Source organism: Colius striatus, chromosome 14, assembly GCF_028858725.1.
Source record: "Colius striatus isolate bColStr4 chromosome 14, bColStr4.1.hap1, whole genome shotgun sequence".
Taxonomy (NCBI): Eukaryota; Metazoa; Chordata; class Aves; order Coliiformes; family Coliidae; genus Colius; species Colius striatus.
Window position 1 is genome coordinate 2,874,965 of NC_084772.1, and position 17,252 is coordinate 2,892,216.

The window sequence follows — 17,252 nt, forward strand, 5'->3', positions numbered from 1 at the left end:
AAAGCCACGGCGGGTTTCTATATAGACCCTTACATTTTCCTACCAAAGCAACGCAGAAGCGAGCGCGGGGCTACCGGCTCTGCTCCTGCTCTGCCGAGGGGCCGTACCCGGAGCATCCCACCCGCTGCACCGGGGACCGGGACCTGCAGCGTATCCCCAGCCTCGGGAGGGGAGGGGATGCTGGGCACCGAGACACGCCGGCCCAGCTCCCGAGGCAACCGGGGCCGGAGGGGTCCCGTCCTTCTGTCCGTCCGTGTGTCCTTCTGTCCGCCCGTGCGTCCTTCTGTCCGCCCGTGTGTCCGGCGCTGGGCAGTGATGTCAGCCCTCGGGCAGGGGAAGCGTGGGAGGAGACTGCAGCCGCCCGGGGAACCCTCCCGGCCCCGGCTCCGGCCCCGCACACGGGCGGACGGACGGACGGACGGACGGATGGACAGGCGGGCGGCATGAGAGGGCAACAGGCGGCCGGGACGCTGAGCCCATGCCGAGGGCAACGAGCCGCCGCGGCGCGACATGAACGGCAAAGAGAAAGGTAGCGAGTGCTGTGGATCTGCGACCCCGCGGCTGTCGGAGGCTCCCGGGGTGACGTGGCCGGGCTCCCGGGGGGAAGCTTTTTGGGTCTTTCCCCTGAGAGGAGAGCTCTCCTTCCCCAGGGACGGGCATCCACCGCTGGCCGGGGACACGGCTGGCACTGTGACGGGGTGCCCGTGGCAGGATGTGACCCGCTGGCTGCCCGCCCTGGCTGTTAGGCACGCTGAGAGCCAGGCTCAGCACCTCGGGGCAGGAGAGGGGCCACGGCTTCCCCCTGCTCCTGGGCAGTGTGCCCCCCATGCCCTGGCAGCACAGCTTTGCTTGGCAGATCGATTTTCTCCCCCTTGTGCCCCAAGCATCTTGTCTGTGGGTGTGCTAGTGAGGATGGAGCTCCCCTTCGAGCATCCCTGGCACCTGGGCAGAGTGGGGGGTCCTGGGCAGAGTGGGGGGTCCTGGGCAGAGTGGGGGGTCCTGGGGCTGCTCTCAGCCATGGGGACCGTGTTGCCTGGGCAGGATTTTGTGGGGGAGGCTACTGGTATGCAGCAGAGGACTCTTGAGGATGGGCAGGTGGGGGTGAGAGTGGCATGTGGGGGCTCTGCAAGGCTGTGCCAGCCCCAAGAGGATCATGCTAGTGCTCAGCACCTCTGAGTGGGGTCACAGCTCACTCAAGAGCAGGATGTTCAGGAGCCCTGGCCAGGCTGCAGTCCTGTCTAGCAGGGCATGGAGGTGATCCCCTAGGCCACCAAAGCCACAGGGGTGCCACCTGGGTGCTCAGTCTGTGCCTTTGGTGGTAGGGCACCCGCTTCACCGGGCCCATGGTGGTCCTGAGCTGCCTCTCAGGAGCCATCCTACAAACCAGGTTGCACTTGAGCTCAGCCAGGCACTGAGGAACCCGCAGCTCCCTGCCTTAGCCACCTCCCCAGGCCCCAATTTGGGGCTTGCCACCCCTGTCTGGCCGCAAACTGGGGGTCCGTGGGCTGCGGGTCCGTGGGCTGCGAGCCCCCCCTGGGCGAGCCGTGAGCTTCTGCCTGCGCCGTGCCCTGCCCTTCCTCGGGGACACTCTGCGGGGTAAATAAGCACTTCCTCCAATTCTTCCCATTCGCAGCTCCTTCCCTTTCCTGCCGCCCTCCCACTCGGCCCCAGGAGCCAGCCGGCCCCGCTCCGCCGCGGGGCTGCGAGCACGCAGCACCCCTCCAGCCCCGCACCCCCCCCGCTGCCCCCTGAGCGCCGGCCCCTGCTCCGGGAGGGACCCGACCGGGAGTTTCTGTCCCGGTGAGTCACGAGGAGCCGGGGCTGCCGTTCACCGACCCATCCAGCTCCCAACAGCCTCGCGGCGGGGGGCGGCCACGGGGGTCCCGCACACGGGGGCAGAGCGTGGAGCAGCGCAGGGGAGAGCCAGCCCCGGTGAGCCAGGCTCCCGTGCGCTGCGGCGGGGCCGGCCGCGGGCCGGGGGGGCGATGGGAGGGACCAGCAGCTCCAGCCCACGCTGGGAGGCGGCCAAGGGCCGGCCCGGGGCCGGATGGGGCCGGCGGGGGGCTGGGGTCGGGGCGGCCGGGGCGCAGCTGTGCAAACACGGAGGCGGCGGCGGGGCGGGGGCGGGCGGGGCTCGGAGGCTCCCGGGTCACCCCCCGGGGACGGTCGCTGCCGGGGGTGGGGGTGGCGGGAGCCGCGGGCGGGATGGAGCCGCCCGACGCCACCGTGTGCCCGCGGAGGTGGCCGCGGTGCCCTCGGCGTGCGGGGCACGGCACAGCCCTGCAGGGTGCTGCTGGGGAAGCCCCTCGGGGGCTCTGACACGGGCTCCGGCGGTGCTGGAGGGCGCTGGCTTGGCCACCTCGGGTGTCGCCTCCAGCGAGGGATGTGACTGGAGATGCTGGTCAGAGCACTGTGCGGCTGGGCGTTTGGGGGGAGCCTGTTCCCCAGCTCATTGGGATGGGGGTTTAGAGGGAGACTGTTTCCCCTCTCGTGAGGCTGAGGATCTGGGGGGAGCCTGTTCCCCATCTCATTGGGGTGGAGATTTGAGGGAAGCCTGTTCCCCATCTCATTGGGATGGGGATTTAGAGGGAGCCTGTTCCTCATCTTGTGAGGCTGAGGATCTGGGGGGATCGTGTTCCCCATCTCGTGGGGCTGGAGATTTAGGGGAAGCCTGTTCCCCATCTCATTGGGATGGGGATTTAGAGGGAGCCTGTTCCCCATCTTGTGGGGCTGAGGATCTGGGGGGAGCCTGTTCCCCAGCTCGTGGGGCTGGAGATTTAGGGGAAGCCTGTTCCCCATCTCATTGGGGTGGGGATTTAGAAGGAGCCTGTTGCCCATCTTGTGATGCTGGGGATTTGGGGGAAGCTCATTCCCCATCTCATGGGACTGTGGGGCTGGAGATTTAGGGGAAGCCTCTTCCCCATCTCGTGAGGCTGAGGATCTGGGGGGAGCCTGTTCCCCGTCTCGCGAGGCTGGAGATTTGGGGGGAGCCTGTTCCCCATCTTCTGGTGCTGGGGATTTAGGGGGAGCCTGATTCCCATCTCGTGGGGCTGGGCATTTGAGGGGAGCCCGTTCCCCATCTCGTGAGGCTGGAGATTTGGGGGGAGCCTGTTCCCAATCTCGTGGGCTCAGGACTTGGAGGGAGCCCGTTCCCTATCTCATTGGGATGAGGATTTGGGGGGAGCCTGTTCCCCATCTCATGAGGCTGTGAAGCTGGAGATTTGGGGAAAGCCTGTTCCCTATCTTGTGGTGATGGGGATTTAGGGGGAGCTCATTCCCCATCTTGTGGGGCTGGGGATTTAAGGGGAGCCTGTTCCCCATCTTGTGGGGCTGTGGGGCAGGGGATTTGGGGGGACCCAGTTCCCCATCTCATTGGGATGGAGATTTGGGGGGAGCCTGTTCCCAATCTCGTGGGCTCAGGACTTGGGGGGAGCCCGTTCCCTATCTCATTGGGATGAGGATTTGGGGGGAGCCTGTTCCCCATCTCATGAGGCTGTGAAGCTGGAGATTTGGGGAAAGCCTGTTCCCTATCTTGTGGTGATGGGGATTTAGGGGGAGCTCATTCCCCATCTTGTGGGGCTGGGGATTTAAGGGGAGCCTGTTCTCCATCTCATGGGGCTGGGGATTTGAGGAGAGCCCATTCCCCATCTCATGAGGCTGTGAGGCTGGAGATTTGGGGGGAGCCTGTTCCCCATCTCATGGGCTCAGGACTTGGAGGGAGCCCATTCCCCATCTCGTTGGGATGGAGATTTGGGGGGAGCCCATTCCCTATCTCGTGGGGCTGGGGATTAGGGTGGAGCCAGTTCCCCATCTCGTGGGGCTGGGGATTTGGGGGGAGCTCATTCCCCATCATGTGGGGCTGGGGATTTAAGGGGAGCCTGTTCCCCATCTCATGGGGCAGAGGATTTAGGGGAAGCCAGTTCCCCATCTCGTGGGGCTGGGGATTTAAGGTGAGCCTGTTCCCCATCTCGTGGGGCAGAGGATTTAGGGGGAGCCAGTTCCCCATCTCGTGGGGCAGAGGATTTAGGGGGAGCCAGTTCCCCATCTCGTGGGGCTGGGGATTTAAGGTGAGCCTGTTCCCCATCTCGTGGGGCAGAGGATTTAGGGGGAGCCAGTTCCCCATCTCGTGGGGCTGGGGATTAGGGGGGAGCCTGTTCCCCATCTCATTGGGATGGAGATTTGGGGGGAGCCAGTTCCCCACCTCGTGGGGCAGAGGATTTAGGGGAAGCCTGTTCCCCATCTCGTGGTGCTGTGTGTGGGGCAGGGGGTTCAGGGGGAGGCAGTTTGGGGCGTCTCCGAGCAGGGCAGTGTTGATAAACGCGCCGGAGCGACCCGAGGCTGGTGTCTGAGTGTCGGAAACAGAAACCAGCTGGGACCAACCCAGCCGGTCGGACTGCCCCCTCCACACTCAGCCCGGCATTCCTGGGCTCCCAATCATCTGCAGAGCACGGGGCAGCGGCAGGGGAGCGGGTGGCCGGGCTGCGGAGCCCGGGCTGGGCTGCGGCACCCCCTGCCCAGCTGCTGGGGCTGTTGGCTGGGCAGCGCTGCCCGAGGTGGGACAGACAGACGGACGGACGGGCTGCGGGGATCGCGCTTCCCACACCGGCAGAGCTCGTGGCACCGGCAAGGCGAGGTGAAGAGCTTGGTTGGGAGGCAGCTTCGTTAGCATCAGAGCCCTAATTAGGAGCAGAGGGTGATGGGGCTGGCAGGGGCAGGACTTCTGTGGCTGCTCTGGATGGGGAGGGGTGTGCTTGGGGCTCAGCCTGTGGCAAGGGCAGGAGTGTGTTGGGCTCCTGCTGAGCCTGGTTGGTGGGGGGTCCAGTGGCCTGGGTGAGGTGCAGCCCCTTCTCTTCCTGGTGCTGCTGGGTACCAGGTGCCTCTTATCTGGGTAATGTCAGGAATGCACAACGCTGGGGCTTGTTTTTCCTACACTGCTTTTTTTCCCTCTGCTCTGAGGGGAGCAGTGCCAGGAGCAGGACCCCACACCCTGCCTCATGCAGGCACTGCTGCCCACCTGTGCCAGGGCTCCTGCAGAGCTGGGGCATGGTATCCTCCTCCTCAACTGGAGTTTGGGGTCCTGGCACAGGAGCTGGGCTGCAGGGACCTGGCAGTGCCCAGGGCTGGGTGTTGTGTTGCCTGGTACCTTGTTAAGACTTGGGTCTGCACCCATCCTGCCAGTGGTGTGGCCTCATGGTGTGGTGCGTCCTGGGGGGTTTGGGGGAGAGCCAGGTCCCTGGGCTGGAGCACCTGGCTCTGGCCCTGCCAGTGGCCACTGTTCATGGCACTGCTCCCCGTGCCAGTGCCTTGGAGCGTGACCCAGTGCTGTGCAGGTGGCTGCTGGAGCCTGGGAGCAGGCTGGGTGGGGGCTGGGGATTGTTCTGACTCTCCTGGGGAGTTGTGCTGGGGTATGGGGTCTTGCAGCCCCCCAGCATCCTTCTCTCCATGCAGCCCCCCAGCATCCTCTCTCCTTACAGTCCCCAGCATCCCTCTGTCCTTGCAGCCCCCCAGCATCCTTCTCTCCATGCAGCCCCCCAGCATCCTCTCTCCTTACAGTCCCCAGCATCCCTCTGTCCTTGCAGCCCCCCAGCATCCTTCTCTCCTTTCAGCCCCCCAGCATCCTTCTCTCCCTGCAACCCTCCATCATCCTTCTCTCCTTGCAGCCCCCCAGCATCCTTCTCCTCTCATGGCACCCCAACATCCTTCTCCCCAGCACAACTCCTGCACTCAGGACCTCCTGAGAGCCTCCCTGTGCCCCCAGACAGCAGCATGAGCTGGAGAAGTGTGGTCTCACCTCTGCAGGAGCTGTGACCTGCCCCACACATGGGGAGCCCCATTGCAGGGGTGGTGGGTGCTTTCCCCAGAGATGAGCTGCAGAAAGCACCGGTGCCATGGGCTTGTTTGCTCAGTGGGGAGCAGATTAAAGAGCCCTTCAGAGGGTAATCTGCCTGGGCCTGGCAGGTCAGACAGCTGCCAGGGATTACAGCTCCTCCTAATGAGCTTATTTGGGACAGTGTTGTCCTGGAGACTGGAGGGGCTGGCACCCAGCTCACACCGAGGTGGGACCCTCAGAGCAGCTCCGTGGTGCTGGGCTGGGACCCGAGTGCTGAGGAGGGTACGGATGGACCCGCTGCACCCCGGCTGCGCTGGACTCCAGGCTGTGGGTGGTGGTTGGTGGTGAGTGTGAGCAGCCCTGGCTCTGGCAGGGCCTGTCCTGGCTGAGCTGATGGAGGGGAGGTGATGGTGTGTGCTGTGAGGGGTCAGCTGAGGCTCCTGGGTTGTGCTGTGCCAGGGGAAGGAGCCCTGGCAGTGCCCACGTGCCTGTGCAGCACTGGGGGCTGGCTGCTGGCCGTGCTGGGGGCAGGAGGAAGGGCAGGGGAAGGTGTGGGGAGCTGGCTCTGGCTCCATCTGCCACTCTGGGAGGCTGCTCGTCCCAAGGTGCTGCCTGGATGTGTGTGACTGCAGGGCACTGTGTGAGCCTGTACCCAGCATCTCCTGGCTTGCCAGCCTGCAGATGGGCTCTAGGGGCTAGTGGGGACTGAATTGGCACCAACAGTGGCCAGGATGAAGTGGATCATCCATCAGTCTGTGCCCTGCTCCTGCAGCTGGGCACCTCTGAGTGCCCAGAGGAGCCCTGGACTCGCCTGCTCTTTGGGCTGCCCTCCCTGAGCTCTGTCAGGGCTGCAGCAATGCTCCCTGTGATGTGGGAGGCAGCTGGGTCTGGGCCCTGAGATTCAGAACCCTGCTCAGTCCTGCCTGGCATCAACTGCACCAATGGTTGTGGGGCCAGGCAGCGGGTTTGGGGCTCCTGGCACCACGTCTGGCCCTGGCAGGAGCAGAGGGCAGGGCTGTGGTGGGGCAGGATACGTGCTGCCTGGGGCTGGCAGGGAATGGCTCAGCCTTCCCTTCCCAGCACAGAGCTGCTGGCAGAGCCTGGGACTTTCCAAAGCACTTTGGTGCCCGTGGGTTTCCCTCCTGGCTGCTGGAGGCAGCAGAAAGGAGCCAGGGAGGCGGCAGAGGGCTGGGCAGGCAGGGCTGGCCCCGCAGCCTTCCGCTGCAGCAGGCTCCCAGAGGGCTTCAGGAGGAGATGGTCATGTCTGAGAAGGGCCTGGGCATCAGCCCCTTCCTGTGGCTCCTGCCACTGGGACACACCTCTGGGTCTGTCCTTGCTGGATGCCCACACCCCTTCCCCAAGGCAGGGCACCAACATCATCCCTGGGCGCTACACCGGGAGTGTTCCAGGGCTGAGGGGGAGGGCAGGCTCCCAACCCACAGTGTTGCAGCCACTCAGAGCTGGGGACATGTCTGTCTGCCTGTGTTTGCCCACCCTGCTCCTGCTGCTGACCCCTGTCTCGTCCCCCCAGGGCGACCCTCCAGGTCACACTCAGCGATGTCCCTGTCTGTGCGCCCGCAGCGCCGAGTGCTCGTCACCAAGATCAATAGGAGCCAGTCCTTTGCTGGAGTCAACTCAGCGGCTGAGCGGCCCCTCAGGTAAGAGACAGATGCTCCTGCTCTCTCTGCCACGAGGGAGGGGCTTGGCAGTGGTGGTGAGACCCTCTGCACCTCCCTGACCTGCTGCCTCAGGGAGCTTTGTGGTGCACAGGGGGGTGTTGCTGCAGGGAGCGTGGAGAGGAGATGGGAGACAGAACCCATCACCCAAACCCTCTGCCAGGTTGTGTCCTGGGCTGGGTGAGGGTCCTGCAGCCACAGAGCTCACCCTCGTTCTTCAGCCAGCTCTTAGAGCTGCCCTGGGACTGCCTCATGGTGTTTAATGGGTGCAGGGAGGGAGCTGGGCTGGCTCTGTGTGTCTGAAGGGCTGTGACACCCTGCAGGGGCTGGTTCAGGGGGTGTGAGTGCTGCCCCAGAGTGTTTCCTCTGGGTCACTTCCAGCCTGTTGCTGGAAGGTTTCACCTGCTACCTGTCAGCTGTGTGGCAAGGAGCAGGGAGCAGCCCTTCCCTGCTCACCCTCTCTGGCTGCTGGGGATGTTTTGGTCCCATCATACCCTTCCTCCCTCCTCTTTGCTGAGCATCACGTGCTGCACATTCCCCCCCACCACCCTCTGCACCCACCCCAGCTCCTGGCCAACCTCTGACAGCTTGTTGTCAGGCCATGGCCGTGCCATGGCTTTGGGCTGTGTGATTTTGGTGCTTTAGATCCCTTTTGCTACCAGGCAGCCAGGCTCCTTACCAGGGCATAGACACCTCTCAGCCCTGTGGCTGGGGAAAGCAGTGCTGAGCTGCCTTGCCAGGCTGTGGGCACCTTCACAGGGTGGGCACAAGCCCATGCACAGCCTCCCCATGCCTGGGAGGCCTCCAGCCCTTCTCAGCTCTTGTCTCCAGCTCCTCTCTGGCCTCTGGGCCAAGTGACACCTCCCAGAGCACTGACAAGATGCTTTATCTGGGGCTGCCAGAGGGGCTCACTTGGAGACAGGGAAGAGGGAGGACTTCTGGAGGCCAGCAGCCAAGGGGCTGGTGGGAAGATGCTCGTGGGAGATGCCTCCTGGGGCCCTGGAGAACAGCAGTGAGAAGGGATGGTGGAAATCAAGCACTTGCCCATTGCTCTGGCTTGGGAGGAAGCCAAGACATTCATTTCCACCCCATCAGTGATTCGGGGAAGTCTGCTGGCCACTCCTGCAAGGAGCAGCACAGGATGGGAGGGCCGGGAAGCCAGCAGCCCCTGGGCTGTCCCCTGGGCACTGGAGGTGTGGGGATGTGGGGAAGGAGGAAGGGAAGAGCTGGTCTGAGCAGGGCGTTGCTGGGGAGCAGCTCAGATGCACGAGGCAGGAAGGGTGGTGTTGGGGCAGCACCCCTGAGGGGGGACCAGGGGGTCCCAAGGTGGGGGTGGGATGAGTGGGTGCATGGCACATTCCCCTGCACCAGCATGTGAGCAGCAGGAGGCCCTGATGGGTGAGGGGCCAATGGCAGCCTGGGGGGCATCAAGAGTGTGGGCAGCAGGTCAAGGGGAGGTTCTGCTGCCCCTCTGCTCTGCCCTGCTGAGGTCTCGTCTGGAGTCCTGTGGCCAGTGCTGGGCTCCCCAGCTCCAGAGAGACAGGGAACTGCTGCAGAGAGGCCAGGGCAGGGCCAGCAAGGTGCTGAGGGGCTGGAACATGTGTGTGAGGAGGAAAGGCTGCAGCCCTGGGGCTGTTGAGCCTGGGGAAGAGAAGCCTGAGCTCAGGGGCACCTCAGCAATGCTGAGAAATGCCTCAAGGGTGGATGTCAGGAGGATGGGGATGGGCTTTGCTCTGTGGTGCCCAGGGACAGCACAAGGGGGAACAGGCACAGGCTGGAACACCAACAGTTCCCCTGGCCCAGGAGGAGCAAGTGCTTTGGTGCTGAGGTGAGGGAGCCCTGGCCCAGGCTGCCCAGGGAGGGTGTGGAGGCTCCTTCTCAGGAGGTTTCCAACCCCAGCTGGACACGTTCCTGTGCCCCCTGAGCCAGGGGAAGCTGCTGGAGCAGGGGCTGGGGCTGGATGAGCTCTGCAGGGCCTTTCCCACCCTCACCACTCTGGGATTCTCTGACAATAGGCACCTGCAGCTCCATACAGGGGGTCTGGGGATGTCTGGGCAGGCTTAGGATGTCCCTGCGCCATGGCACTGGGCTGTGTGACGGGCTGGCAGGGCTGTCTGTCCCTGGCATGCTCCAGGCTGTCACCCATGGGGATCCCAGCCTGCCCCTGGCATGGCAGCAAGCTGATGGTGGCATGTCACCCTGCCCAGACCAGGAAGGCATCTCTGTGTCCCTGGCAACCTCAGGTGCTGGTGCTGGGGCATCAGAGGGTGGCCATAACTAGAGATGTCCCCACAGCCGCTCCAGGAGGGCAGCTTGACTCTGGGCAGTGCCAGCTCCTTTTGCTCCTCCACACCTCTGCAGAGGTGCTGCCCCAGAGCCACCCTGTCTCACCCTGCTGGGATGAGGTCAATCCTCTCCTCCTGTCCTTCACCAGCTTCTTGGGTTTCTGCTTGTCCTTCCCATGGCTTTGTGGCAGACAAATGCAGTGTGGGGTGTGCAGGCACGTGGGGCAGGCAGTGCTGCCCACCTTCCAGCCCCATCTCACCCACCTGACTGGCTGCTGGGTGGCACCAGGCATGCTGGGGCACCCAGGAGGGATGCTGTGTGCTGACCCTGAGCCCTCAGGCTTGCCTGCCTCTCCCCCCAGGAACCTCTCACCCTTCACCCCCACGGTGTCCCGCAAGCCTGGCTCCAGGGTCAGTAGGATGTTCTCCATGTCCCACAAATCCCCCCCACCCAAGGTGCCGCAGCCCAACCGCCTGGACGAGGTGTATGAAGCTCTCAAGAAGGGCCTGACGTAAGTGCTGGGGCTCCCTGGGGCTAGGTGGTCAGAGGCAGGGAAGCCCTGAGGGGCACAGGGCTGTGCCAGGTCTCCTGGGAGGTCCCTGAGCTATGTCTGGTCCCACAGCCCACCGAGGCACATGGTGGGATTGCAGGGCCATGGGGCCAGATGTGCTGGGTTAGGGTGGTCTGTGGGTGCCAGCAGCCCTTGGGCACAGGTTCCCAGCTGGTGTGGTTGCCCCCAGAGCCTACCTGGAAGTGCACCAGCTGGAACTGGAGAAGCTCAGCACCCAGATCCGGGAGTCCAAGAGGAATTCACGCCTGGTGAGTGTTGCCTTGTGGGGAGCAGCAGCCTGGGCCAGAGGCCATCAGGGACCATCGGTGCCCCAGGGCAGGGCCAGCTTCTGTGGGGATGCCAGGGGCCAGCCTGGGCTCTGGTGTGGGGCTGCATGGGGCTCCTGTCCTGCCTGGGTGCTGCCTGTCCCTGCTGACGTGCTGTGGGTGGTGGGTGCGTGGTGCTGGGTCTCCTTGGGTGGGCAGAGACGGCTCTGTGCTGCATCTTATCCCTCTCCTCTCTCCTCCAGGGCTTTCTGTACGATCTGGATAAGGTAAGCGGGATCCCAGCCCTTTCCTGGTGCCAGGGGTGTGCTGCTTCCAGCCCCTCTCTGCTCTGTGGGCAGGGTAGGCAGAGGTGGGCAGGGGCTTATGACCTGCTTCTTGCACACAAGAGCTGTTGTGGATGAGTGCTGAGCCTGGGTTAGCCCTGAGGCTGGGACAAGAGCCTGGCCTGGGGAGCTGGGAGGGAGGCTGGAGGATGCTGCAGCACGTGGGTGGGAGAGCAGAGCACAGGCTGCACTGTGCACACACCACACCTCCCAAGCAGTGCTGGTGCCCAGGAGCCATCCCAGGCTCAGCAGGGTCACATCCAGCCCTGGGGCTGCTCCTCACTCCATCCCCTCTGCTTTTTGCAGCAAGTGAAGTCCATCGAGCGCTTCCTGCGTCGCCTGGAGTTTCACGCCAGCAAGGTGGGAGCCCTGGGGGGGTGGGGGAGCCTGGGGTGATCATGCTGCCCCCCATGCCCTGCCCCTCACCTCCTGGGGCCTGTCCCTGCAGATAGATGAGCTGTACGAGGGTTACTGCATCCAGCGGCGGCTGCGGGACGGCGCCCACAACATGGTGCGTGCGTACAGCACGGGCTCGCCCGGCAGCCGCGAGGCGCGCGAGAGCCTGGCCGAGGCCAGCAAGGGCTACAAGGAGTACACAGAGGTGAGCCAGGCAGCAGCCCCGGGGAGGGGGATGCCAGGGGGCTGGGCCTGCCCTGAGAGGGGCTGCTCATGGCTGGCGTCTGCCCACAGAACATGTGTCTGTTGGAGAACGAGCTGGAGAGTCAGCTGGGCGAGTTCCACGTCCGGATGAAAGGTAACGGGGGGTGCTCTGGTCCTGGCTTGCTGCCCCCTCGCCCCTGCTGCCCTTCAAGCTGCTGACCCTCACCTCTTCTGTCCCCTCACCCCTCTGCCCTCTCACCCCTCTGCCCCCTCACCCCTCTGCCCTTCGTGTTGCTGACCCTCACCCTCTCTGTCCCCTCACCCTACTGCCCCTCACCCCACTGGCTTCTCACCCCTTCTGCCCTTTCACCCTTTACCCCTCAGCCCCTCACCCCCTGCTGCCCCTCACCCCGCTGCCCTCTCACCCCTCTGCCCTTCATGTTGCTGACCCTCACCCCCTCTGTCCCCTTACCTCTGCTGCCCCTCACCCCCTCTGTCCCCTTACCCCTGCTGCCCCTCACCCCCTCTGTCCCCTTACCCCTGCTGCCCCTCACCCCCTCTGTCCCCTTACCCCTGTTGCCCCTCACCCCACTGCCTTCTCACCCCCTCTGCCCTTTCACCCTTTACCCCTCAGCCCCTCACCCCCTGCTGCCCCCTCTGCCCCCTCACCCCTCTGCCCTTCATGTTACTGACCCTCACCCCCTCTGTCCCCTCACCCTGCTGCCCCTCACCCCACTGGCTTCTCACCCCCTCTGCCCTTTCACCCTTTACCCCCTCTGCCCCCTCACCCCTCTGCCCCCTCACCCCTCTGCCCTTCATGCTGCTGCCCCTCACCCCCTCTGTCCCCTTACCTCTGCTGCCCCTCACCCCGCTGCCCACTCCCCGCTGCCCTCTCACCCCCTCTGCCCTTTCACCCTTTACCCCTCAGCCCCTCACCCTGCTGCCCCTCAGCCCCTCACCCTGCTGAGCCCTCACCCCCCTGTCCCCCCACCCCTCACCCTCTGCCTTCTCTTGCAGGCCTGGCAGGCTTCGCCCGGCTTTGTGCTGGTGACCAGTATGAGGTTGGTGAGACCTTTATGTGTTGGGACGTGTGTCCGTAGGGTGCCTGGGTGGTGGCACAGGGGGCACGTGGCAGGGCAGTGGTGGATGGCATGGGCTCTGGCCACGGGCAGGGGTGCACAGGGAGCACCCAGCGCCCCAGCACTGCCCCACAGCCCCATCTCTGCCCCCTCAGATCTTCATGAAGTACGGGAGGCAGCGGTGGAAGCTGCGGGGCCGCATCGAGGTGAACAGCAAGCAGGTGTGGGACAGCGAGGAGATGGTTTTCCTGCCCCTGGTCACCGAGTTCCTGTCCATCAAGGTGCGGTGCAGAGCTGGGCAGGGGTGGCACAGGCCAGCCACCACCCTGCCTCTAGCAGGGCTCTTCCTCCAGGACCTCACCTCACCCTCACCGGGGAGGGAGCTGGCGGCTGGTGGTGGTGGTGGCATCCTGGCACATGGCAGTGATGCAAAGAGCGTGGGTAAGGTGAAGCTCGTGGCTTCCTCTCATCCTCTCCTCCCTCTCCCCCTCCAGGTGACGGAGCTGAAGAGCCTGGCCAACCACGTCGTGGTGGGCAACGTGTCCTGCGAGACCAAGGACCTCTTTGCAGCTCTGCCCCAGGTAGTGGCTGTGGATATCAACGACTTGGGCACCCTCAAACTCAGCCTGGAGGTGACCTGGAAGTGAGTATCTCAGTAGGCACTGCTGGCACCACGTGGCAGGGCTGGGGATGCTTGGCACGGCGTGCCCTGCCCCGGGCTCTCTCCCATCCCACAACTGGGCTATAGCTATGGAAACCCAGAGCTGGGCTGGGTGAGATCCCACTTGCTGCAGCTGCTGCTGAGACATTCCCCAGCCCATCACCCAGCCCTCACCTCCCACTTGCCCTCCCCAGCCCCTTCGACAAGGACGACCAGCCCTCGGCAGCCAGCACTGTCAACAAGGCCTCCACGGTGAACAAGAGGTTCAGCACCTACAACCAGAGCCCCCCGGACACGCCGTCCCTGCGGGAACAGGCTTTCTACGTGAGTGTGGCACGGGGCAGGGCTGCTCCCAGAGGGGCTGCTCACAGGGATGTGCCCAGAGGCTGGCAGAGCTGGGGGCACGAGGCTGGGCAGCCCCTTTCCATCCCCTTCGCCTCGGCTCCGCGGCGCCGGCTCCTCCCGCCCTCACAGCTCCTCTTCTCTCTGCCCAAGAGCCCGGGGTGGGCGGATGACAAGCAGAGTTGGTCCATGCTGGACATCTTTCGGGAGACACTCTGCGAGAAGCTGTCTCAGAGCTGCTCCTGCGGCAGCGTCTCCTCGGCCGAGCTCGGGAGGTGGCCGCGGCACGGCCGCGTAAGTGCGAGGCTGCGGCTGCCCGCTAGCGTAGCCCCGTGCCCAGCCCGCCGTAGCTGCTCCTTGTCTCCTGCTCACTAGGCTTTGCTGATGCCCAGGGGCCTCATCCTGCCAGCTCTGAGCCCTGGGGTGCCAGTCCCCAAGCTGGGCCAGCCTGGGCTGGCTGCAGGGCTGTGCGTGAGAGCCGGGCAGTAGCGAGTAGAAGGCACATCTGTGTCCCTGCTGTGCTGTGCTGTGGTGTGGTGCGGTGCTGGTGTGGCACTGGGGTGGTGTTGAGCTGGTGAACCATGGAGGTGATGGTGTGACGGCTGGGGCTGTTGCCATCCTTGCAGCCACGCAGCAGGGCTCCTCAGCTCCATGTGTTGCACAGTCGTGGCCATGCTGGAGCTGCCTCCTGTGCCAGGGAGCCGCTGGCACCCCAGGGCTGCCAACAGGCATGGCTGGGCTTGGGGAGACAGATTCCCCCTGAGCAGATTCCCTCCTCTGTCCAGTAATGAACCATACAAGAGGAAACAGCTGCCCCAGGGGAGGTTGAGGCTGGAGCTGAGGCAGAGCTGTTTCCCTGAGAGGGGTGTGAGCCCCTGTGCCAGGCTGCCCAGGGAGCTGGGGCAGTGCCCAGCCCTGGAGGGATCCCAAAGCCCTGGGGCCAAGGTGCTGAGGGATCTAGGTGGGACCTGCTTGAGCAAGGGGGTTGGACTAGATGATCTCTAAAGGTCCCTTCCACCCCCTACCATTCTGTGATTCTAGGGGTCAGTGCTGGGCTGGGCAGGGTGAGGGCAGGGCTGGCACTGCAGCAGCTCCAGGGGCTTTTCCAGCCCAAACCATTCTGTGATTGCATGGCAGAGGGTGCAAGAGGCAGCCATGCTGTACCCAACCCTCTGCTGTGCTGGGGCTGCAGTGTGCTCGTGCCCCCCAGCTCCTGCCCCCGGTTGAAGGCGAGGCAGCGGGAGGAGCAGGCGAGGCAGGAGGCTCCCGTCTCACCCCACCTCCCCTCCCCTCCCCAGAACATGCTGCGGCGCCAGGAGGAGCTGGAGAACGGCACGGCCTGGTCCATCTCCTCCGAGTCCTCGGACGACTCCTCGAGCCCGCAGCTGCCCGGCAGCGCCCGCCACGCCGCACACAAGCCCCTGGTGCAGCCCGAGGTGCAGGCGGCCGCCCCCGCCATCGAGATCTCCTTCTCGCAGCAGCCGGAGGACGCCGAGGCCGCGCCGGGGGGCGCCGGGAGCCGGCCCGAGGAGCCGGGCGGCCGCAAGAAGGAGGCGGTGGCCAACGGGCACGTGGCCTACTCCCGGACTCTGAGCCACATCAGCGAGGCCAGCGTGGATGGCACCACGGAGGCCAAGGCTGCTGAGAGCCCCTGGGAGCCTGTGCCCGGCCTGGAGGACGCAGGGATGGGCGAGCAGGACGCGGAGCCACCCCCCAGCGCCGCGGCGGGGCAGGACAGCGGCGCCGAGGCCAAGCCACGTCCCTCCGTGGCCTGGGCCGTCACCTGCGAGGAGGAGGCTGGTGGGGCCGAGCCGGGGCAGAGCCAGGCGCCGGCACGGGGGGCCTGTGGCACTGGGGTCCCTGCGGCACCTGAACAAGCCTCAGTGGGAGAGAAGCCCGTCCCAGCCCTGCCGCTGCCCGCCGGCGGCCCCGAGGTGCCGCGGCCCAAGGTGGTGGATTCGGGTCTGGAGGAGGCCATTGGCCTCCTGGGCTCAGCCCTGGACGACTATCGGGGGCAGTTCCCAGAGCTGCAGCCCCTCGAACGGGAGCTCAAGCACCTGGAGGAGATGCTGCTGGTGAGGGGCTCCCGGCAGTGCCCAGGGGTGAGGGAGGTGGGGTTATCCTGGCTGGCAGCACCTGGGGACAAGGGGGACAGGGTCATCCTCCATAGCAGTGCCCAGGGATGATGGGGATGATGGATATGGGGCCATCCCTTATGGCAGTGCCCAGGGATGATGGAGATGATGGATATAGGGCTGTTCCTTATGGTAGTGCTCAGGGATGATGGATATGGGGCCATACCTTATGGCAGTGCCCAGGGATGATGGGGATGATGGATATGGGGCCATACCTTATGGCAGTGCCCAGGGATGATGGAGATGATGGATATGGGGCCATACCTTATGGCAGTGCCCAGGGACGATGGATATGGGGACATCCCTTATGGCAGTGCCCAGGGGTGATGGGGATGGTGGATTGGGGGCCATCCCTTATGACATTGCCCAGGGATGATGGATATGGGGTCATACCTTATGGCAGTGCCCAGGGATGATGGATATGGGGCCATCCCTTATGGCAGTGCCCAGGGATGATGCAGATGATGGTTATGGGGCTGTTCCTTATGGCAGTGCCCAGGGATGATGGATATGGGGCCATCCCTTATGGCAGTGCCCAGGGACGATGGATATGGGGTCATACCTTATGGCAGTGCCCAGGGATGATGGATATGGGACTGTCCCTTATGGCAGTGCCCAGGGATGATGGGGATGATGGATATGGGACCATCCCTTATGGCAGTGCCCAGGGATGATGGATATGGGACCGTCCCTTATGGCAGTGCCCAGGGATGATGGGGATGATGGATATGGGACCATCCCTTATGGCAGTGCCCAGGGGTGATGGATGTGGGGCCATCCCTTATGGCAGTGCCCAGGGACAATGGATGTGGGGTCATACCTTATGGCAGTGCCCAGGGATGATGGATATGGGACTGTCCCTTATGGCAGTGCCCAGGGATGATGGGGATAATGGATATGGGACCATCCCTTATGGCAGTGCCCAGGGATGATGGGGATAATGGATATGGGACCATCCCTTATGGCTGTGCCCAGGGATGATGGGGATAATGGATATGGGACCATCCCTTATGGCTGTGCCCAGGGATGATGGATATGGGACCATCTTTTATGGCAATGCCCAGGTATGATGAGGATGGGGCCGTCCTGGCTGGCAGTTTATGGGGACAAGGGGGACAAGGTCATCCCTTCTGGCAGTGCCTGGGGACGATGGGGACCAGGCTGTTGGGATGGCAGTGCCCAGGGCTGTCTTGGCTGACCCCGCTGTGCCTTCCTCCACAGCAGAAGCAGGGTGTATTCCTCAGCCGGGCCTCCAGCATCAGCCTGACGGTGGAACATGCGCTGGAGAGCTTCAGCTTCCTCAACACCTCTGACATGGAGGACTCAGAGGGCTCTGAGGAGGAGCTTGTCCAAGATGAGAGGTGCACAGCAAGGCTCACGGGATGGGGCGCAGGGCAGGATGCGGCCCTGGAACAGTTGGGGTGGGGGGATGCCCAGCTCTGGCAGGGTGCCCATGCACATCCAGACATGTCTGTGATGGCTC

General features: G+C 64.5%; 1 protein-coding gene across 6 annotated transcripts in view; it reads left to right on the plus strand.

The window, feature by feature from the left end:
* Positions 1–17,252, plus strand: part of RIPOR1 (RHO family interacting cell polarization regulator 1) — a 41,396-nt gene that overhangs the window by 18,859 nt on the left and 5,285 nt on the right. For 3 of the 6 annotated variants that reach the window (XM_062007744.1, XM_062007740.1, XM_062007743.1), the window contains 13 exons: positions 7,362–7,488; positions 10,154–10,303; positions 10,533–10,611; positions 10,872–10,895; positions 11,259–11,312; positions 11,401–11,553; positions 11,643–11,706; positions 12,570–12,613; positions 12,787–12,912; positions 13,126–13,274; positions 13,487–13,616; positions 14,933–15,709; positions 16,991–17,130. In XM_062007744.1, the coding sequence (XP_061863728.1) occupies positions 7,388–7,488; positions 10,154–10,303; positions 10,533–10,611; positions 10,872–10,895; positions 11,259–11,312; positions 11,401–11,553; positions 11,643–11,706; positions 12,570–12,613; positions 12,787–12,912; positions 13,126–13,274; positions 13,487–13,616; positions 14,933–15,709; positions 16,991–17,130 (1,991 nt within the window). In that variant the 5' untranslated portion in view covers positions 7,362–7,387. Of the gene's footprint in view, positions 1–353; positions 530–1,604; positions 1,801–4,350; positions 4,634–7,361; positions 7,489–10,153; positions 10,304–10,532; positions 10,612–10,871; positions 10,896–11,258; positions 11,313–11,400; positions 11,554–11,642; positions 11,707–12,569; positions 12,614–12,786; positions 12,913–13,125; positions 13,275–13,486; positions 13,617–14,932; positions 15,710–16,990; positions 17,131–17,252 lie in introns of those variants that run through there. The other 3 variants (XM_062007742.1, XM_062007746.1, XM_062007745.1) reach the window with 3 other exon arrangements.